Source organism: Onychomys torridus, chromosome 5 (genome assembly GCF_903995425.1).
Source record: "Onychomys torridus chromosome 5, mOncTor1.1, whole genome shotgun sequence".
Classification (NCBI taxonomy): Eukaryota; Metazoa; Chordata; class Mammalia; order Rodentia; family Cricetidae; genus Onychomys; species Onychomys torridus.
This window is the reverse complement of record NC_050447.1, coordinates 103190730-103213760: the sequence shown is the minus strand read 5'-3', so window position 1 is coordinate 103213760 and position 23031 is coordinate 103190730. Positions and strand designations below refer to the sequence as shown.

General features: G+C 40.9%; 1 protein-coding gene across 1 annotated transcript in view; it reads left to right on the top strand.

The window, feature by feature from the left end:
- Positions 1-23031, top strand: part of Cdkal1 (CDK5 regulatory subunit associated protein 1 like 1) — a 554248-nt gene that overhangs the window by 311146 nt on the left and 220071 nt on the right. Inside the window, 1 exon segment of the mRNA XM_036189139.1 lies at positions 9603-9769. Coding sequence (XP_036045032.1) covers positions 9603-9769 — 167 coding nt within the window.

Below are 23031 nucleotides of genomic sequence, written 5' to 3'. Positions count from 1 at the left end.
TCTGAGGTCCATCTGCACATCTAGTGCTCAGCTCCCACCTATGCCTGGAGCCAGAGGGCAGCCCTGGCTGATGCTCTGCACAGCATGTCCTACCCTTTAGACTTTGTTTTTGGTTTTCCTCATTTGTTCCCCACTTTTCACATCACCGTAACTTTCAAGTTCTAGTTGCTACTTACATTATTGCAATATTTATGACTGAAGTTTCATGGGTGTTCTGGAATCACTGAAATGACACCCCTGCCCCTGCAAACAATAAAACATAGTAAAAGGCTATTGGAGTGCTTTCTGGAAAATTAAGAGATTGATTCTAACCTAGGCTCTGCTTTTGGTACAGCCTTAGGACAGGTATGATAGCCTTTCTGGTCTTTTGGTGATAGTGAAATAAAATCTTTTTGTATTTATTAATGATAGTACTGATTTTTTAAATTGATCTTTTTTTTTAAAATTCACACACATTAGCTAGTTAGCACAGAGTATTAGACACAGTATTAAAAACAGAATGTGGTGGATGGTTTTAGTAAGCATGATGATAGACTGTAAAGAGAGAGTGCACACACACACACACACACACACACACACACACACACACACACACACACAAGCACAGGCATCCCAACTCAGATCAAGCCTGCCTTTGAACCTGACAACCTGCTTGGCTTCCCTGCCCAAGAGCTGAGATGACAGGCATGTGCCAGAAACCTTGATGGTGAGAAATGATCACTTTTGCCTTTTCTGAGGAAATGGTTTTAAAACGTCATTTTGATTTCCACTCTTGGGCTAGAGGAGTATTACCATTCTATTTTAAAATACTGAATATCAGCTCTCTAAATTAGCTTCATATAACAGATATTTAATAAGAAATTAATAATAAAGATTTAATAAAGGTCACTTGCTCTTGATTATGCTTAAAGAGCCCTAAGTGTTTTATAAAATAGAAAAATGATAAACTTCAACCAAGTTTGTTTAATGAAATTATTGTGATTAAAATTGTAAGAATTGTTTAGAGTATGAAAAAACTAAGAATTAGCACAGTTAAAAACTACCACATGTATCACATCTGAACATTTATCACATTTACTCTGAGTTTTTTTTTCTTTTTTTTCTTTTTTTTTTTTTTTTTGTGGAGCTGAAGATCGAACCCAGGGCCTTGTGCTTGCTAGGCAAGCACTCTACCACTGAGCTAAATCCCCAACCCTACTCTGAATATTTTTAAGAGAGACATGGAAGCATGATTGTGGCACCTGCTGAGAATCTCTCCTCTACCTGATGTCTACCAGAGTGTCTCCTTCCTTCTTTTTAGTAGTATGTTAGAACTGCATTTTATTTCCAGTTTTGCCTTGTTAGCAATACCTGTAGGTTTTATTCCTCATTCTTCTTTTTCATTTCCTCCCTTCCTGCTTGCCTTCTTGCTTTCTCTCCTGCCTTGTTCATTCACTTTCTCCTCCCTCCCTGTATCTCCATCAAGTCTTACTGTGTAAGGCTAGCATCAGACTCATGATCCTTGTGCCTCAGTCTCTAAATGCCGGCCGGTGTTACGGGGTGTGCCATGTTTCATCGTGCCCTTACTTGTGGAAGTATGGTCATGTTTACAATGGCTCTTTCCATGTCCTTTTGTGGTTCTGTCATCTCTCATGCTATTACTACTGACTGCTTATAACCAGAAGAAAAATCATAGTCAATATTTCCTTTCTTGTTTACATGCCTGCTATTTCTGGGGGGTCCCAGACATTTTTGATTGTGCATTGTTGAGCCCTGAGTTTGCTGTGTTCCTTTAGTCTTTTTTTCTACCGTATTCTGCCATATAGTTAAGATCTTTGAAAGCAGTTTGATTGTCTTAAGGCATTTAAGGTCTCTTAATATGAGTCCAGAGCAGGATTTATTTTAACAGAATTTTTGTTTATCATTCTGATAGTATCCTTGTACAAACTCAATTTGATGACCCATGTCAGTCTTTCCTTTTGCTTGTGAGGACATTAGCTGTTCTTAGGCCTGTGTGGTGTTCTAGAAGTTTAGCCTACTGCTTTCTCACATTTCTTTTCTCACCTTGTGATTTATTGTTGTCCTGCACATGCTCAGACCAGTGTTCTGCTGGAGAGCGGTGGAAAATATTAGCAGCACATTAGGTCTGGATGTCTCTACAGCCCTCTCTGAGTACTTAATGCTGCGAATGATAACTTTCTAAACTCCCACCTCTTTAAGTGAGCTGGAGTACTGGGCTCTATTTAGTCTTCCTTCTCCTCTGGCAGTGGCCTCCAGGTCTGATGGGAACTCACGAGCTCCCTTCACGGTTCCTCAGTTGATTTTGTGCACTGCAGAATGCACCTGGTCTGTGGATTGTGAAGCCACACACGTCATCACTTTTCCTCATTTTCAGTTTTAAGATAATTTTTTATTACTTTTAATGCACTGTGGAGCAGTGGGAAGGCCTGTTACATTATTTCTTTTTAGTTGGATTTTGTCTTGTCATTAATGTGGCTAAAGCCAACAATTTGCTCAATCCAACAGGATTTCAGAGGTGCTATGTGGTGGTATTATGTTCCCCGAAATATTGTGCATGCTAATAAACTTATCTGGGGTCAGAGAACAGAACAGCCACAATATTAAACATAGAGGATAGGCAGTGGTAGCACACACGCCTTTAATCCTAGCATTCCAGAGGCAGAAATCCGTCTGGACCTCTTTGAGTTTAAAGCCACACTGGAAACAGCCAGGGATGGTGACACACGCCTTTAATCCCAGAAAGTGATGACAGAAAGCAGAAAGGTATATAAGGCGTGAAGACCAGAAAATAGAAGCTTTTGGCTGGTTAAGCTTTTAGGGTATTCAGCAGCACAGTTCAGCTGAGATTCATTCTGGATGAAGACTAAGGGGCTGCCAGTCTAAGGAATTAGGATCAGCTGAGGAATTGGCAAGGTGAGGTGGCTGTGGCTTGTTCAGCTTCTCTGATCTTCCAGCGTTCACCCCAATACCTAGCTCCAGGTTTGTTCTCATTAATAAGACCATTTAAGATTCATACTACAGTGCTATATTTGTCATTATGGACATTTCTTGGTCATCCTTTAGGAAAGGATGACCTTATCTTTCCTACCTCACAGAAGGTTTATTTATCAGTACTTTCCTCTGCAGAAGCAGGTAGGTTAGAAGGTGTGGTTGTGATTGCAGATCTGAGCCATGGTCAAGCTACAGCTGATGCCAACTGGAAGACCATAAATATTTTGCTGATTGGGGAACAAAGGCTTACAAAGGCTGTCACTCAAAAGATCACACCTCTGCCCTAAGTACCCAACTCCTCCTTCTTGACCCACAAACAGAAGCCTAGGGCAATGACTAGGGCGCTTAAGTAAATCTTGCTTGGAGCTTGCAGCTTTCTTCCAGCTTGCACTCTGCTTCTGGCAGTTTATTGTTTGTGTGAGTTTCTATAGTTCACTGAAGAAGCCAAGAACTCAGAAAAACCCAGACTGGAGACCACTTATAATGGTGGCAATGGCCAGGTGTGGTATATACACTTATAATCTTAGAATTCAAAAGGCTTAGGATAGAGAATACTAAATTTTTGGGCAGCATGAGCTGCATTCTTAGGCTCTGCTCCAAAATTAAAGGTTTGGAGAAATAGCATAGGCTAGGCTAGACCTACCATTATGCTATCTTTAAGTATTTAGTCTCCTTTGCCCCCATCTAAAGTAAAGATACAAAACTTTTGAATGTCAATTCAGGGTCTGAAATGTCTAATCTGTTCTTAAATGAATGGGCTGAACAGGAATGTACCTGTCCATGTCGTTACTCATGACCCTTCAGATGCTTAAGCAAAGCCATATGTACTTGTGAACTTCCCAAGGTAAATTTTTACAATCCTTTGCTCAGAAAACCTACTGTGCGCAGCAATCATGTAACAGGAAGAATCGAGGTCAGGTAACTTAATGCGTAGTATATAAATATAAATGCCACATGTGGTTGACTAGGAGAGAGAAGTTTAGAGTGGAGTGGTGAGGAGGCAATCAGATGTTAACAAAGAGGGGTAGGAAAATGCAGAAAGTCAAGGATGGAGAACAAATCTGAGAAATGGAGCAGATTTTCAGATGATAGGCTTAACTGTAAATTGATGTAGGTTTCTTGGCCATCCAGTGCACATTGCAAAGTATAGGTATTTATATGTCATTATACTTTATTGCCCTTTTGCCATTGATTCTCCCATCACTGTTTATAGTTATAGCTTTTGAGATGTATTTCCCTCATATCTTTGAGTGTGGGGATGCATGTGTGTTTGGGATGCACATATATGTGGAGGAGAGACTTGGGAGTCAGCATTTTCCACCTCTCATTCCTTTGAGGCAGTATCTCCTTGGACCTGGAGCTCATGTTTCCGGGCCAGGTTAGAAGCCAGCAAGTCCTGGAAATGCTCCTGTCTCCACTCCTCCAGAGCTGAGATTATAGTGAGTTTGACAGGCTGGCTTGTTATATGGGTGCAGGGATCTGAACCCAGCCCTCGGGGTTTGTAGCAAGTGCTGTTGACCACCACGGCATCTCTCCAGCTTCTGCAGTTACATTTCTGCACTTTGTTTCTGAATTTTTTCTAGCAATACAATAATTGAAATAGCTTATGATGGTGGGAATTTTCCCAAATGATAAAGTGAGGTCTTTTATGGAGTCTTACTTTTTAAGCAGAGGAAATTGATCCACATCCATATTTTAACTTTTGATGGTAGAACTCATACAGAGAAGCCAAATCTTTTGGCATTGAGTTTGGCAAAATTTGATTTTTTTCCCCATAGGATTTTCTTTGTCGTAAAAATATTTTATTGAAGTTGTTATCTTTCTTTTATTAACCCTTTGTGATTCCTGTGTTTTCCATCCTTTGTCACCTCAGATTACTGTGGAGCTGAATGGGACCTAGCTGTTGGCAATCTCCACTTGGGAAGAGGTAGCTTGTGGTGGAAGTGTAGCCTCATGAGTCCTTGCTTGGGAAAGATGACCATGGGTTCTGATGGCTAAATTTTTGTAGAGTGGATTCTCCTGAAAAGTGCATCTCATCCCTTCCTGATATCAGAATATTTACAAAAATTAGCATTCTTCAAGTTTGTTATGACCTGTCAATGAGTGTGGTGAATTGTAGCATGTCAGATAGATAGAATAATTCGGGACAAATGAGTGGAACTTGGGTGGTAGAACAGATTAGGAAAAAGGAAAATGGTTTTTTGGAAAAGAATGCTAGTTTCTGTCTCCTACCATTTTCTTGTTTTGTTCATATTTATTTTTACAGGAACGGGAGTTGCTAGTGATGCCCTTGTTTCTCTTATCTTAGTTGTTCATGCTTCTCTTTTTCATTTTATGTGCTTATTTTTCAAGGTTGAAGTTTCAGTGCAGCTGGAGTTGTCTCTTTGGGGCTGGTATTGTAGTCTCTCAGGCCAGCCCTGCTCCTCCCCAGGAAGTGAACAGAAAATTCCCTACATACCTGCCATTGTCCCCTGATAGTCCCTGCTTGATAGGCAGTCTTAGAATACAGAATGGTGGATCTGTATCAATAATGGGGCGCACATTAGGCAAGGACAAATAAAGACACAAGAACCTGAAGTCCTGAAGGAATTACGCTGTTGAGGCAAGCACAGCTGTCTGTAAGTGTGGCCAATTAGTTGTGCAGTCTTAAACATGTCTGTACCTCAATGCGAGTCCAGTTTTGGTGATTGCAGCCCCAGCTTCCCTGTCATATTCACGCATGAGCTTAGTTTGGCAGGGACTGATCACAGTATGCATAATCATGAGACTTCAGGGAACACCAAACATGAGACTGAGGATTCTACCTTGCTTTACTCTATATAATGACTTATTAGTGGTAAAAATTGGAGGAATCACTTCTTGCTAGAAAGAATGTCTGAAAGAAAGCCTTACACAGTCTGAACATTGTTGATCCAGCAGGACTGTCAAGGCCAGGGCTTACCATTGTACTTGCTCTTCTCTGGCCTGAGTTCTGTAGCAACCTCTGTCGTAGGGACATAGAGACTACTGCTTCTGTGGTGGTGATTTAGTACCACAGCTGCTTCCTCTCTGTGTGATATAATTGGAAGTTGCAGCCCCACAGAGGATATTGGTCCCCAGCCTTTGCAGTTTGGGGAACAGACTGCTGTTTTCTCCAGTGGATGCTATTTCTATTCTATCCAGGGTGATTTCCCCCTTTGTATTCACCCAGCAACAGAGAGGGCACCATTCCAGGAAGTTGCTCTTTCTTCATAAGGCATACGTGGAACCATTTGGATGGAAAATTTGTAAATTAAAATTCTGTTCACTTTAAAATATTCACATTGTATTGCTCAAATGCCAGTAACTGGAAAATCACAGTTAATGTCCTGTTTTTATAACCTCTTTCGGAATGTTTTAAAATGTGTTTTTGTTGTTACTTAGCCATCTTTCTTCCTGGAGCTTTTCTATTTTTTAAATTACAGTTTTTTAAGCAGGTTGTATGAATCTGGGCCTGGTGGTTCACTACTGTTATCTGTGGGGCTGAGACAGGATGTTAATCATAACTTTACAACTGGCCTCAGCTACAGAATGAGCTCCAGGCCAGGCTGTGCTACATGAAACCCCGTCTTTTATAAGGGCCGGACATAAGTGCAATGTCCGATGGCACACAGAATTTTAAAATCAAGATTGCACCATCTGTTGGAATACTTTCAATGACAGTTTCATGCATGTATGTAACATAGCTTGACCATACTAGTAAGAAACAGATTGATAGTTCTAATTTCAGAGTTACCAACAAACAGGGCTTCTCTCCCATAGCTGGGCTCACCTCAGTTTGACTCACAACTCAGATTAGACAGTTACAGGTTATCTGATTCATGGCTGAACCAACAATTGGAGAAAAAGAGCAGTTTCAAGCTCCAACTTGTTCATTGGAGGGGTAGGGGTTGCCCTTGACTAATGAGATGGAGAGTTTGGGAGGGGTGTTAAGTCCTGGTCTATAAGAGAGTAGCAAGGGATTTTGAACCACTTTTCTGCACCAGATCCACATGGCAGCCTTTTCTCAATGCTGTGTTCCTTCTGCAGAACTGTACATAAAAGATGCTTCATTTCCACTGGCCTCTTGAATTTATTGTCATATTTCCAACAAGACCCACCCCAAATTCCCTTCATTCTCCACTAGACAAGTTACAATGCTCCCCTGTCCCCCCATCATGTCCCCATGTCCTCTCCTCCTTAAAGTATGTAACCTGGTGAGTCCAATTGGGTTGGACTGAAATGCTGGCTAACCTTGTCTTGCCTTAGGCAGAGCTTGTATAGATAACCACAGCTATGGTGAGTCCTTGAGCACCAAGGCCAGGTCATGTCCAGACTGAAGCATCCCCCAGCTCTTCTCTTCACTCCCCTTGCCCCTTTATTTATAATGTTCCCTGATGCAAGGCACCTACCTACTTACCTCACTGTTCCTGAATTTTCTTAAGTGAGAGTAGCAGGGTAGATAGAAGGATTTAGATTGTGGGGATAAGGATAGCCTCCAGAGGGCCTGGAACCTATTTCAAGGAGCCATGACTGTCTCTGCCTTAGAGTATTTATACAAATGCCAAGGGGTGGAGCAAAAGACCTCCCCCCAGCACAGCCAAGTGCAGACTATCTCAGACACATGCACTCAGGGCTGTGGTCCAATCGTGCTCTCTATGCAGACCTGCTATGTAAAGCCAATAGGAACCTGAAAATGGGCTCCCACACCTGAGCCTTGGGGGAGTCGGAGGTGGGATGGTGATATCATACATTTTAAATAGAAAAACATTTAAATTAATTTAGACATAATGTTCATAAAATTGTAAAGCCTGCCAGATTAATTTCTTTGAGGTAAAGGCTTATTCTTTCTGGAATATGTGTATTCAAACTGGGGAAGATATTCCTAACATTAATGAATTTTCATTGAGTTTTAGTTTTGTTTTTGAGACTAGGGCTTACTGTGTAGCCTTATCTGGCCTGGAATTCAGTATCTAAATCAACATGGCTTCCAATTAAGAGATCTGGCTGCCTCTGCCTTCCGATTAAAGGTATACACCACCACACCCAACTGCATTACTGATTTTAATACTAAAGCATCTCCCAGTTTTTGCTTTTAACTGAACTTTTCAGTAGCTTTTACTCTTATTGCTGATTCGTGATTCTCTATATGAAAAGTGGGCACCTTGCATCTACTCTTGTGTCTTCTGACTCGTGTGTATATCTCAGAAAGATAAAATTTATTTTTGTAGCTTTGATGATAATAAAACACATAGCTCTTATTTCTAGAAAGAGTAGTGTCCAGAGGTCTTAGGTCCTAGATGTGGACTGTATTACTGATAATTAAGAGCTCTGGTGTGGGCTTTCTTCTGTACAGTTTAAGTGCATCCATGTTCACAAGTCACTTTTGTTGCCTCTCTTGGTGATTACATTTAAATTGTGCCTTGGAAACCTTCTGCCATGAAATGACAATTTTAAGACAGTTTCTGGAAACTTCCACTATGTTTCCCTTTGTAGAGTGTATATGGAGGTCTTCATAAGCAGTGAATCAACTGAGTCTGAACTAACTTCATACTCATTTTGGTTTTTTAGCCTTTTGTATCATTTGGCCTTTTAATATCACCTTATCTGCTCACTGAATATGGGTTCAGGAAGGGTCTGTGTCTATCAAGAAAACCTGGTAGCTCTTGCTCAGTTTGTTTCATTCATTTTTAATAGCTAGCTGATCCCAAAGTATTTCTCTTAGTTTTTGAAAGGCTGCTATTCACAGGCTGTAACTTTCTGTTGATTTGGTTTACTTTCTGGACAACGACAAGCTTGCTCTGTAACCCGGACTAGCCTGGAACTTTGAAGCCTTGCTGGTCTTGTACTTGTAGCAGTCCTCCTGTCTCAGCTTCCTGAGAGCTGGGGTCACAGGCTATGCTGCCCTTACCCAGCTCAAGTCCAAGCATTGAAGATAGGATTCCTTACAGCACACCCCCCCCCACAAAAAAAAGAATATTCTTTCCTAAGGTATAAGAGCTAAGTGAATGTAGAAGGGTTTCCAAGGCAGCCAGCTTACTTTATGCACCAGCCAAGTTTGTTTGTAATGTGAAGGTAAAGTGAGCACTATTTTAATGGTATAAAGGCGACAGATTAAAATAGTTACTACAGGCTAAATGAGATCATTATAATCAATTAATAATTTGTGACTTAATCCTTAACTACACTTGACATTTTTCCTTGGGTTGGCGACAGCCTGACTGGTGAGTTAACTGTTCCCAGTGAGTTCTGTGGAGGGACTGTTGCCATTCCAGGGCTCACAGTGTTTAGTGAGTACTCTCTGAGGTGGGACTGAAGCTCTCTAGCAATGATCAAAGTGCTTTTGAGAGGCATGCTTGAGCTGATTGGCTGTGAATGTTAATGACTTCATAGGATACAATGGTAACTTATGAGTTGGTTGCAACTCTCAGATATTCATAACATGATCTTACTAACCCACTGGCAAGGAGGGATCAACTGCTTTCTCTCTGCAATCGAATGCCCAGGCTGCCTGCAAGTGGCATTGAAAATACTGCACTAAACAGGGTGAGCAGCAGTATGGTGAAGGAAATGGCTGGGCCACAGATTTCTTAATTATCCTCTTTCATTCACAGAGGGTGTTTGTGAGATATGGCTAACCAGCGAAGACACTGGAGCCTATGGCAGAGACATTGGCACCAATCTCCCCACACTCCTGTGGAAGTTGGTGGAAGTGATTCCGGAGGGAGCCATGCTGAGGCTGGGCATGACAAATCCACCATATATTTTAGAGCATCTGGAGGTAAGGAGAGACCACATTGACATGCTGACACAGATGTCCCTAGCACAGACCATGTGGCGTCCTCAGGATCATCACTCAGGCAAGCCTCAATTAGAACCATTGTCACATGTGTCTATGAGCTTACATTCCCATGAGAAAATGAGGCTTCCAAGGCTCTTCTTTCATTCTATCCCGCTTATTGTTACTCCATATATATATATATATAAAACCCTGGCTGGCCTGGAACTCTAGGTATAGACCAGATTGGTCTCTAACTAAGAGATCTGCCTACTCTGCTCCTGAGTACTGGCATTACAGGTTTGAGCCCCCACCCTTGACAATTGATTTTTACTTCAGTGTTTTTGTGTATGTCTGTGTGTGTGTATGCCACTTGTGGGAGAGTACCCAAGGAGGGCAGAAGATGATGTTGCCTTCCTGGAGCTGGAGTTACAGGTGGTTGTGAGCCACTGTTTGTGGTTGCTTGCATCCACATGCATCCTCTGCTATAGCATCACATGCTTTAGCTACTGTGCTATGTCTCTGTCCTCCTCATCCCCATCATTGTTTAATGTTGCTGAAGTTATTTATTCCCTTGCACCTTGTCATGCTTCTCTTTTGCCTTTCTTGTGCTCCTTTAGTTAGTTTCTCAGCACATAAATCTCACTTGCTTCCCCCAGTTTGAGACCTCCCCTAATTGAGACTTGCTAAGACGTTGCATTAATTTTGAAAGCCACAGTCTGTTGGGCTGCACTAACTGTCAGTAAAGATGCTGTGTCTTAAGTTTGAGGGTGACTTTTCAGCTTTGTCTTTTTTTTTTTTTTTTAATCTAGTGATAGATAGGGACCAAGTAGAATCAAAGGAATGTTGGACTTCAAACTCTGCAGGTTCATCTGTAAGCAAAGGAGGAGAAGTAAGTAGTCTAGAGACTTCCATACACCAGAGTTTGACCTTTAGGTTAGGTAGCCAGATGTCAGACTAGAAGAATATGTATGGGCTTGTGTCCAAGGAACTGTGCTATCTGATGACAAATCCCGCATAAAGCCAAGCAAAGAACTTGGACAAAGGAGCGATTGTTCCACTGAAAAAGAACGTTCTAGGATTCATGATTATTACTAGAGAACTATTACTGTAAGTCCAGAGTCTGCAACCCAAGCCCAAGTGCTGCCAGTCATGTGTGCAGTAAGGAAACAAGGCTTGCTTTTTACCATTTTTGTGCAGGAAATTATGTTTTAAAAAACTAAAAGTAAGTATAGTTGCTAAATTTTACTGTCCAAATGCCAGTAGTTATTTAAATATTGAAAACGTTACTGGGGGTGGGGGCTGGAGAGATGTCTCAGAGATTCCGAGCACTTGCTTCTCTTCCAGAGCTAGATCATACCACCCACATTGTGTGGCTCATAGCCTCCCATGACTCCAGTCCCATGCATCCCATGATGCCCTCTTCTGTCCTCTGTACCCTCTACCTCACACGCACAGCAGGCACTCATTCAATAAATCTTTTAAAATTTATTTCAGTGATTTGATTTTAGGACTAGTTAAGAGTATTGTTGACTCGGAACCTTAATATCAGGAGCATAGTTTAGAAATCCTTCAGTTGATGACAAACTGGTAATTGTAATTTATGATAAAGACATGTTTCAGCTTTGTTCTTCACATTTTCCCAGCCCAGTCTTTCTATAGACATGTGATTTATAGATTGAGTTTCATGCTTCATACAGTGTCAGCTGATTATAACTTGCTATTTTAAAATGAGTCACAAGCATGTCAACTTCTACTTAACACTTTGACTTAACACTTGAGAAAGCCAGTGCTTTTAGTTAAAATGGAACTATGGCAGAATCGCTGTGTTTGCAGTAAGTGTGAGGCATGCACAGCAGAGACCCGACAACGTGCTACATGTGTCTTTGATAGGAAGGGGATTGGGCTTCACTGATATGCAGTTGATGGTACCATGCCAGTTCCTTTAGATTGGAAAGAAAAGTTGGTCTGGATTCTAAAGTGTTTTTGACAGAGTTCAGGTAGGGAATAAACACAAGGAAAAAATTCAATTGCTCAAAGGTGTCAAACAAGTCCTTCTTGGAATGAGTCCAGCATTTTAATTGGTGGCAGGATTATAGCCACAGATGCTGCCTTCATAGCACATCCCAGTGTGGTCCATATAAAGCAGTGATTGACTTGTTGGCCTCCCAAAGGTGATCAGAAGACCTTATAGGAATCACAGATGTTGTTCAGTGTAACTTTATTCTGTATCTGGGAAACACCAGATGGTTAGTTTATGAATTCTAGAAATGATTAAAATGTCCTGGTTCTTTTTTTGTTGTTGTTTTCAATTGTTATGGTGCTGGGGTGGGGTGGGGAGGTGGGCATTGTAAGAATGCTGGATATATGCCCTCAACTCAGCTCTATCCCCAGCTCAAAATGATAACAAATTTTAATTCTCATGATATTGTACTCTTTTATTCTTTGCTTTAAAATGTCTGATACTGGCCTTTCCTAGTTCACATCAAATGTCTTTAGAGTGCTCAGTAAATGAGTATAAAAGATTGAATAAAGGAAGAACCTTCTTCATATAACAAACTGTAGAGCCCACAGTATGATCATAAACGTTGAAGTCATGACACTGTGACCAATAGGGAGAGCAAAGGATGATGATATAAATGAGTTTCATGGCTAAGAGCACACCACAAGAAAAGTCAGGGTTTCACGTGTTTGGCTTCATCTTTCTCCGAATAAGTAGCTCACACCTATTTAATAGGTATCAAACATGTGCCCCGTAAGATGTCATGAGTTTAGTGATAGTGATGCTGTGAACTGCCAAGATAACACCAGAAATTGTGGGTAACTTTGTCTAAGACTGAATAACAATAGTAAATCAGCACAGTTTATTGAGTATGTGTTTTTTACACATAAAGAGTGCTTTCTCCATAGCATCTCTTTGCATTCTTCCAGTAGGTAGCTGTACAGAAGTTGCTGCTTGCATGCTTTTGGACAAGCATCCCTGTATGGAGGTCACGTCGCTGGCCAGACCACACAGCTTGATTGCTGCTGAGCTGGTTTTTAAACTTGTCTCCCTCTGAAATGCTCTCTACTGCTACACCGCTTCTTAGGAAATGTTCTCAGACTCCTACAGCACACCTGGGCCCTTCTCCTCCTGGTTAAACCTCAGTGACTTATTTCCATGTCTACACCACTTCTTAGGAAATGTTCTCTGACTCTCACAGCAGATCTGGGCCCCTCTCCCCCTGGTTAAACCTCAGTGACTTACTTCCATATCTTCGCAATACAGCTGTGGTCCCCTTCTGGAGATGCTGTCCCTTTTGTCTCTGCATTTCAGCACCTGTGTCACACACTTACTGTATACCAAATGCTGCAACAATTCCAACCTTAGCTTTTTAGCTGGTCCTTAGCTACATGCCTTAGATACTAGAGCAGTTTCCTACCTGTCCTCAGTATCTGGCTATGGACGAGATTGGGATTGGCTGTCAAAAGTTTCTTGCGGGTTACTCTTCTGCAAAGATACTCTAATATATTATTGGGGAAACAAGAGATGTGTGGGGTTTTGTTTGTTTGTTTGTTTTTGTTTTAGCCTTATGAAAATACCCACAGTGATAGTATCTTTTGAAATTTTTAGGAGACAGCATTTTCCTTTGTATTTAGGCTGGCTTGGAACTCAGTCTATAACTCAGGGTGGCCTGGAACATGCCATAGAGATAGTGTCTTCAGTTGTGTGTTAGAGAAAATAAGCTTCTACTCTGACTCTTGAAGCTGTAGGTTACCAATACCCTTAACATCTTTCTTTCCATTACCTTTCTTGTTACGTATAATCTTCACTAGAGAGCTGGTGACTGTATAGGAAAGGAGAATTTAAAGTCAGATAATTTGTCTTGGCTTTAATTTTTTAGATTGGCTAGTAAGAAAAAGTTATTAAAGTTGTTGAATTGTAAGGAGATCAGCAAGGTTCAGTGGACATTTATTTATTTAAGTTATGCTATGTGCAACATGGCTTGGTCCTGGAAACCTGACTGGGGGTTGGGAGGATGATAAGTAGAGAGGAAAGGACAGACACACAGATGCAGTAAAGAAAAGCTAGTGTCAGATGGGCAGTGCCGATTCTGTTTGAGCTGCACCAATTACATCACAACCCAGCACCTCAACAGACTGATTATATACAACATGGAAGGAAGAGTTAACTAGTTTCTGAAGGCGGGTCTCTATAGGCCAGCAGCCTCAGATTGTCAACATTTGGGAGGAGGAAGGTGCAGTTGCTGGTTTTTGTGCACACTGGGCACTTGTCAGCACCCACTCAAATTATCAATATTTCCACTCAGACCAGAAGGATTTGGCATCTCCCTGAGCCTTCCCCTGGTGGGTAGGGGATAGAGAGAAGGTCTTGCTGTTTCCGTGGGTCTTTGACATGGCCGTGCCCATGTCAACAGTACACATTTTCTGAGGTGTTCATTAGATCTTTACTCTTTCAGTCCAGTCTTCTTCAGCTCCCCAAGAAGGTATGCTGATATTCTTGTACTATGATTAATATAAAGTTGCCTTTTTAACACTTGCCCTTCCTTCCTTCCTTCCTTCCTTCCTTCCTTCCTTCCTTCCTTCCTTCCTCCCTCCCTCCCTCCCTCCCTCCCTCCCTTCCCTCCCTCCCTCCCTCCCTCCCTTCCCTCCCTCCCTTCCCTCCCTCCCTCCCTCCCTCCCTCCCTCCCTCCCTCTTCCCCCCCCCCCCCCCTCTCTGTCTCTCTCTCATCTTTCTTTCATTCTTCTTCTTGTTGTTGTTTTTTGAGACAGGGTTTCTCTGTGTAGCCCTGACTGTCCTGGAACTCACACTGTAGACCAGGCTGGCCTCTGACTCACAGAGATCCACCTGCCTCTGCCTCCTGAGTGCTGGGATTAAAAGTGTACACCACCACCACCCACCTTTTCTTAGAGACCTATATGTCTCAAAATCAAGGTAGAAGTTTAATGATCCATTTTAGCTTCCTTGGGGGGGGGGGAGAGCAAGAGGGCTTACTTATATTGGGTTTCTTATTAAGAACTATTCTTACGTTCCAGTTATAAATGAAGTAAACTGTGTGTTTTAAATTTTGTCTAGTTCTGCAAAACTTTGTAGGAAACTATAACCAACAACGTTCGCATTGATGTTACCACATTTTATTCCTATGTTTGCAGTAGGTAACATTGTGGAAGAGTTACGCTCAGTAAGACACATGGCACCACAAGGTTAATGTAAACAGGGATGCTTTAAATGCTTTTGTTTGGAAATAGTTTAGTTGCTACAACAGTCAGCTGCCTCCTACTCTTGATATTAGTATACTTGTTTCTAGCTAAGTGACCTTATCCTTTAACCTAATTGTGCACTTACTAAAACGCATGTATTTGACAGAAGACAATGGATGTCTTTCAAGGACTTTGCGTGCATGGTAATTTATGAACATTAGTAATATGTTTGGCTTGGAAGACTGTTTAAAATGCCTCATAATATCAATATAATGGCAGACTCAGTACCAGTTGTGCTCATGTTTTATCAAAGAAGTTCAGAATCTCCAGACTGGGAATTTTACAACATGTTCTTTCCCTAGGAATGATACTTTTCAAAACAATAGAAAAATAGGTAAAAAGATTTTATACTGTTATATGCTAAATATTTTCTGGGTCTTGATGAGTAAAAGTGCATATTAGACGATTTTGAGAAAAAATAGAAAACTTCTTTATTTCTACCATCCATCAGCATATATGTGTGGTTTCAGCTGACTGCTAGAGCAGTCCCTTGCTGTTGGTACTCACCAGTGCTGTCTTCTTCATAACTCCAGCATTTGCACATAAACATCAGGGGAACGAGGCAGTCTTTGTGAGGGAGATGTGGGAGAAAAAACTAATCAGGGAAGTTCACATCCATCTAAACATACATATGTACATGTATACATATACACACATAAACGTGTGTGTGTGTGTGTGTGTGTATACACATTTGTGTGTAAGTACATGCTTACACATTTGTGTGTATGTACCAGAAAGGACTATTTGAGTGAGAAGAAAGGGATCACAAGTAAAGAAGAACCATGGGGGACAGTAGTATGGCATCCTATAATGAAATACATGTATGGAAATGTCATAATGGAGTTCACACCCAACACCCATTTACTAACAACCGTCTGCAACTCCAAGAGATCCCATGCCCTCTTCTGTCTTTTTTGGACAACAGACATGAACACAGTAGTTATACATACATACAGGTAAAATATTCATACACATAAAATAACAATAAATTAATATTAATAAAATGTCATAATGAAACCTAGAACTTTCATACACTAAAATAATAAAGCAAGTTTATTGGCTTTTATTAGAAGCCTGATTCTCAGTGCTTCCAGGAAGAGTGGGAGAAAAGACCAGCTGACTTGCTGATAGCTTGACTATTTCTGATAAAAGGTGAGATTAAAGTTCTGTTCCCATCAGCCAGTCAGTAGGCTCCATCCAGCATTTAGCTGTTTCCATTCCTGCTTAGATCTGGGTTGACCAGTTCAGCAGCTCCAGTCAAGCCTTCCCCTGAAGCACCTGGCATCTTTACTGTACTTCTATGTGCTTGTACCCTGGTTCAGCCTCTAATGCCAGGCCACCCCAAGATACCCAAGCAGTTTTCAATTCAACAAGAAGTTTAAAGTCATGTATGGCTTACTTCTATGCTTCAGTTTCTAGCATCAAATCTGAATGATAGAGCTTCCAAATCACACGAGACTGAAGGATGCTCACACGAGGAGACAGACTTGACTTCAGGACAAATTACTCTCTTGTCTAGGTTTCTTTATTCTTCATTTCCTCTCTGAATGCTTTTGTCTTACAAATGTTATTTTATACTTATCTTATGGATATATTTTAAGGGGAAAGTGAACTATTTTGTGGATAAAACCCCTAAGTGTGGAAACAGTTTTGGCTATCTCTGTCTTCCTGAGGCGCACGATGGAAAAATGCCTTGCCTAACAATTGTTTTTTATTCCCTTCATCCTTTTTAGAGAAATCCCTGCCCTGAAGCCTTTCCTGCAGCTCTCAGCTCCAGTTTCTAAATTATGGAAATATTCCTAGAAGTCTAGACCTAGTGTGGGCAATCGTGTTTGGTTACCCTGAGGTGCCATTATCCTTGTTCTGGTGGGAACTTCTGGACTTCTCTTCCCAATGGTATTCTCTTGGTCTCTTGCCTATGGCCTGACTGGCTGAATATGGCCAATGAAGTACAATGATGTGTGAATGCTCATCCCAGAAGAGATGGTTGCTCTCCTGAGAGAAAAAAGAGAACACAGGAGTAAAAGTGGAAAGCGTAGCAGGCATTTCTCAGTGTTTATATGAAAAACTGAGGCCATAGTCCAATTTTCTTAAGCCACACGCTCTGTGTACACACTGTTTTAAAAAAACGTGAAATAGTCCTTTTAAATATAGACAGGCATTTCAGTAGTTTTGTTTTGTTTTTGTTTTTGTTTTTGTTTTTTATTCTAGAAATATTTGAGAAGCCTTGGAATTTTACATGTTTTTTTTTTTTCAGCATACAAATAGTCCTATTTCATCTTTAGTATTTGGTTTATATTTAAGTAAGAGGGCCTAAGATACATATATGGTTTAATTTGGATTTTCATTGTTGAAAGCTTTACCAGTTTGCCAAATGCATTATTTCTCCAGATTTGCGGAGAAAGCCTTCAACTCACCTGTTAAATTATGAGTTCGAAGAGCAGGATGCACCATGTATGAGTCCGATCTTCCTCATTCATTAAAGATGCTGGTTATCCTCAGACCATTGAGTAAAGTGGTCATTGACTTCTAAGTTAACAGCTCAGAGAATCGCTTAACAAACCAAAGTCAACGTTCTTCAACAGCTTCTCTCTGAATCCCACAGCTCTTTCTCTAGTGATGACATCTTTGCTCTGATAGCCTCCTAAAGGCCACCTTAGGCACTAGCTAATTCACCACTTAATAAGATGAAGTTAATAGAATTCTCAGGTGATTCATGGTGTAGAATAGAAAGGCTAATAATGAGCTTAACGGTTTTAAGGAACTGTTGGGACACTTTGCCTATCTGTCAGAAAATGAGCTGTTTCTGTAGTCTGCTGTGTCAGTTGTCATCTGGGGAATTACTTGTTCATATTTCATATTTGATATGTATGTATATGGGCCACTACCTTTTCTCTCCCCCCACTATCTTGCTTTTCCTGCTACAAAAATAATACATGTAAAAATGTTAAGCTTTTGTAATTCTGATCCAAAAATTTTAAATGTCACTTAACAATAACAACTGTCTCCTAAATTGGAAACACTGGACTTATTTTTACTTCTGAGAACACCTTTATTTGCATTGCCATAGCAGAAGCAGAAGTAAAATAGATGCTAATAGATACAAAAGGTCTACATGGACTATGGAGTGACTTTCAGCCCTGAGGGATGTAGGATATGGGCCCAATGAAAATCAGTGTATTTAGCACCATGTGGTAAGTTTGCAAAGTGTGTGTCACTTTGAGCGGTGTTTTCATTAGGTTTCTATTGCTGGGGTTCAACATCTTGGGGTGGAAAGGGTTCATTCCAGTTGCATGCCCTTCCCCCCACTTTTCTCTGTTCATCTTTGTGGGAAGTCAGGGCAGGAACCTGGAGGCAGGAACTGAAGCAGAAACCATTGCTTACTGGCTTGCTCAGACTGTTTTATTAATACCCCATACCACCTACCCGGGGTGGTACTACCCACAGTAGACTAGGCCTTCCTATACCAATTGTTAATTACTAAAATATACTAAAGACTTGATTGCAGACAAATATGGTGGGGACATTTTCTCTATGGAGAGTATCTCTTCCCCAAGGACTCTAGCTTGTATCAAGTTGAAGTAAAATGGACCAGCACAAGATTCTTTTTACAGCATGTATTATTGTGGTTTTAAAATCATGATGAAAAGTTTACTGCCTATGAAGGGAAAATGTTTTGGATGAATGTGGCTCTAACAACTGGCAACAAAGAAGTAATCTTGTTGAATGTGTTAGCACACACTGGAATCTGAGGCAGAAGGATTGATACCAGTTTAAGGCCACTTGGGTCTACATAAAGGGATTCTGTCTCTAAATAAAGAAAAAAGGGAAATCCTCATAGTTTACAAGTTAAAGTATGTGAAAACAAGCTTTATGCCCATGATTGTCTTATAGTATAATGTTAAATCTCTGTGTTCTGGTCAGTTTAAATGTTAAATATTACACTGAGTTGATTTAGCTACTGTATTTTCATCTTATTAATTCTATGTTTTTCAGCTTCTCCTTGGTGCTTTTATGTTTAGCTGTTATAGCTAAGTACAATAAACTAGGTTGCTAGTAACAGAAACTAGGTTGGCAGTATCACTCAACTGGTGGAGACAGCCTTGGGTTAGATACCTAGTACTGCATGCCCATAATCCCATCACTTGGGAGGATAAGAAGTTCATGGTCATCCTCAGCTATGTAGCAATTTGGATCCTTTGGAGCTGGAGTTATAGCAGTTTTGAGCCACTGAATGTTGGCCTTGGGAAATCAGCTTGGGTCCTCTGGAGGTGGTTACTGAGCTCTCTCCTGCCCCTACTTAGCAATTTGGAGTTCCAGGCCAGCATGGGCCATGTGAAACCTTGTCTCAAAAGTAAAACAAAATAAAATAATCTAGAAATGAATTATCTCATGAGTCTAGAGACTGAAAGTCTAATTGAAGGTGTTAACAGAGTTAGTTCCTGTGAAGACCTGGGGGAGAGTCGGCTCAGTCCTAACCTCTGCTTGCTACTGGAGATCATGGATGGATCATGCTAGTCTGCTCTGAGACCACAGATGGTTTGTCTCTGTCTCTGTAACACAACACCCTCTTCTTAAGTACTAGTTCCTGGGCCATGGACATTGAATTCAGTGGGACTCCATTTTTATTTGATTACGTCTACACCACCCTCTTAAAGAAAGCCACATTGACAGGCACAAGGGCTTAGGACTTGTTTTCCAGGTGCCAGTTCAGTGCACAGCATGCTCGCATGCCCAGTTCGTGGCCCATGTTGTCCAGTGTCCTGTTTACTGCCCTTTGCTGTTTTTGCTGTACTATGTTTTAAGTCCTTGCTTTAGGGATCGAAGTGTCTTAATTTGCATCAGTCTAGTTTAGATTTAAGTCAGCTTGGCTATAATAGTGTATATAACACTGCTGCTAAGGCCTTTGCTTCCCTCATGCATCAGGTAGCCACCTTAACACTCCATCTCCTAAGTGCTTGTTCATTTATACCGTCTTCCTGATTTCATGGTGAGCTTTATCTCTGGTGTTTATTTCTTCATGTAGACTGGAAGTTTCCTCTAGCTCCCTTTTCTTTCTACCTAAAGGTCTCTATTTTGTATTCCTAGAGAGGCAAGTCTGTGTACATATTCTATCAGTTTCTGTTTGTACAGGAATGTCTAATTTCTTCATGTTTGAGGGACTGCTTTTCAGGGTAGAAAATTTTCGGTTGATGGCCTTTTTCTTTTATCCCAGTGATTTCTGGCCTCTACTTTCTTTTGATTAAAAAATCAACTGTTACTTGTACCAAGAACTCCTTGAGCATGTTAAGCTGATTCTGTCGATGCCCTCAGTACTTTCTCTGATTTTGACCTTCAGTGCTTTGCTTGGGATGTCTGGAGGTCCAGATCCAGTGTAGAGGACCAGACAGTCCGTGGTTCCTCTTCTTATGCTCTTCTTCCAGGAAGAAGGCATTGACATTGCTTGTTCACATGTTCTTTCACTTTCCCTTTTCTGCTCTTCCCTAACACTCCCAGTATGTCACCCCACTGTGCTTGGTGCCAGTGACAGTCCTCATGGAAATCCCACATGTTCGTCCTTCTTTTGTTTTTCTTCTTTGTGTCCCTCAGGCCTCAAGTAACCTGTTGTTGAGGTTATCCACACTTCTGCCAGTTCATACCTCCTGAAAAGTTGAAATGAGCTTTTATTTCAGTTTATAAACTTTTTGCACCAGAATTGTGTGTGTGTGTGTGTGTGTGTGTGTGTGTGTGTGAGAGAGAGAGAGAGAGAGAGAGAGAGAGAGAGAGAGAAAGAGAGAGAGAAAGAGAGATTTTTGTCTCATTAATGGTACTTTTTATTTAGTGAGAAATTATTTTCCTGTTTTCATTTAGTTCTCTGGGAATGTTTTTCTTTAGTTCTTTGACTGACTATATTTTAAATGCCGGTTGAAATTCTTTGTTTATTGAGTTCAATTTCTGGTCTTTCTTAGTCTCTTTCTATTGAGTACTTTTGCCCTGTGCATAAATCAGATACTCACAGGGAGTTTGGATGCAATTTTTGAGAACTGGACATTAGAAATAGCATGAGGCGTTAGCTCTGGAAAATAGATGCTCACCTCTCTGGGACTTGGCATTGTTGTTCTTATTGATGCCTTTATGGAATTAATTTTGTCACGTACTCTAGGTCTTGTGTGATATTGTCACCTATTTTGATAGTTATCAACTAATGTTTAAACAGAAAGTTTTTGTAATGCACCGAGCCTATAATCTCCTGGCCTTTGCCTAGGGTCCTATGAGAGCATTACTCCATGCCCCCATTGCTTAGTCAGATTGGCCTTTATAATTGTAGTGTGCCTTCACTTCCTGCTGTGGACTGTCTCAGATGGAGAGAAAGGTGCGAGCTTAGCACCTCTTCAAGACTTTCCTGAACATATAGATAACCTGAATGAATGAACACACACACACACACACACACACACACACACACACACACACACACTATCACAATGAGAGAGAGAGACAGAGACAGAGTCAGAGAGAGTCCTATGCATGTCTGGCTTTCTAGAATCACAGGAGAATGTCTGTGCTTTCTCAAGTCCCCTATGAATACCACATCCCTACTTTTTCTTTTAAGCCTCATGGTTTGCTTATTGTTTGCCCCAACTGTTCTTCACAGCCTCAGGCAGCCATGATGCTAAACACTTGGCAACTGATTATTTTTGACAAATGCCCCTGGCCAAAAGGCTCTTCTCACTGGGTGAATGCCAGGTCACGTTAAACAAGCCAGCTATTGCGGGCACACAGGCCAAATAATGGCAGTTTTCTGGGAATGAGACTTTGAAGGCGTTCCAGTGGCTGACAAGCTGTTGCTGTTTACCCTGATAGAAGGCCGTTGATTTTCAAGGGTACATGAAGCCAAGGTAAGGGATGTGTATTGTGTAGGTTGGAAACATACAGCACACTGTTCTTACCATAGTTCATTTCTGTTTCTCGATTAAGGATTCTCTCGACTGCTGCAAGCCTCTAGTTAATTTCCTCTATTCTTATAAACATGACTGTGATACATTTTGACACTGGCTTTATTGTTTGGATGGAAGTGGGGACTTTCAGAGATCTTTGACCTACCGTTCCTTCTGACATCATTAAGTATTGTTTGTGTCTGGAAATGGGTTGCCTGTTTGTCAGGCCATTCATGTGTGAGGTTAAATCGATTTTCTTCCTTAATTTTTATGTTCCACGTCAAATGTGCCATCAATCACTTACAATGCCATCTGCCCTAAAAGAGCTTTGGAGGAGGAATTTGTGGCATTAGTCAGTGGCTGACAACAAAGATCACTGTTAATTAAGTCCCCATCATGAAAAGTACAGAGATTAACAGATAAATAATTATTTCATTACATACTTAGAGCCCTGAATACCACACAAAAAATAACACACACACACACACACACATAAACTGCATATTGCCTATGACAATTATTTTTCCCCTCATTAAACTGCTAACTTTTATTTAAAGCATTATTGCGTATTTTGTTCTTGTTCTAATATATGCTCCTGTTCTCTGATTTCTGCATTTTGTATTGTCGATGGTGATGTCAATCTGCACACATAGCAAATCTTCATCTACTAGATGGTGAATGTGCCCTTTTAAGGGCTTCTTTTTTCTCTCTGCACATCTGTTAATTAGGTGAGTGATCACTGAGAAGATGCTTGTTGTTGACATCTCTTCAATAGGTTGAAAAGATACTAAACTAGAAATAAATTGCTGTAAACTCCATAGTTTGTAGTAAGATGTGAAAAGCACTGATAGTTTGGGAGGAAGCTCTCCACAAATGGAAAGCTTCCTTGTGGAATCTACAGGGCATTATTTTACTGTCTTAGAATAAGTGCGGATTTTAGTGTGCTTCGTTTCTATTCCCAACATGTCTCATACATCTTTATGATGGATTCATTTTATTGTCCTGCCAACTGACTGTTAACGGTGTGGCCTATTCACAGAAGTAGAAACTTTGGGTCAGAATCAGGTCTGTCACTTATCTGGGAAG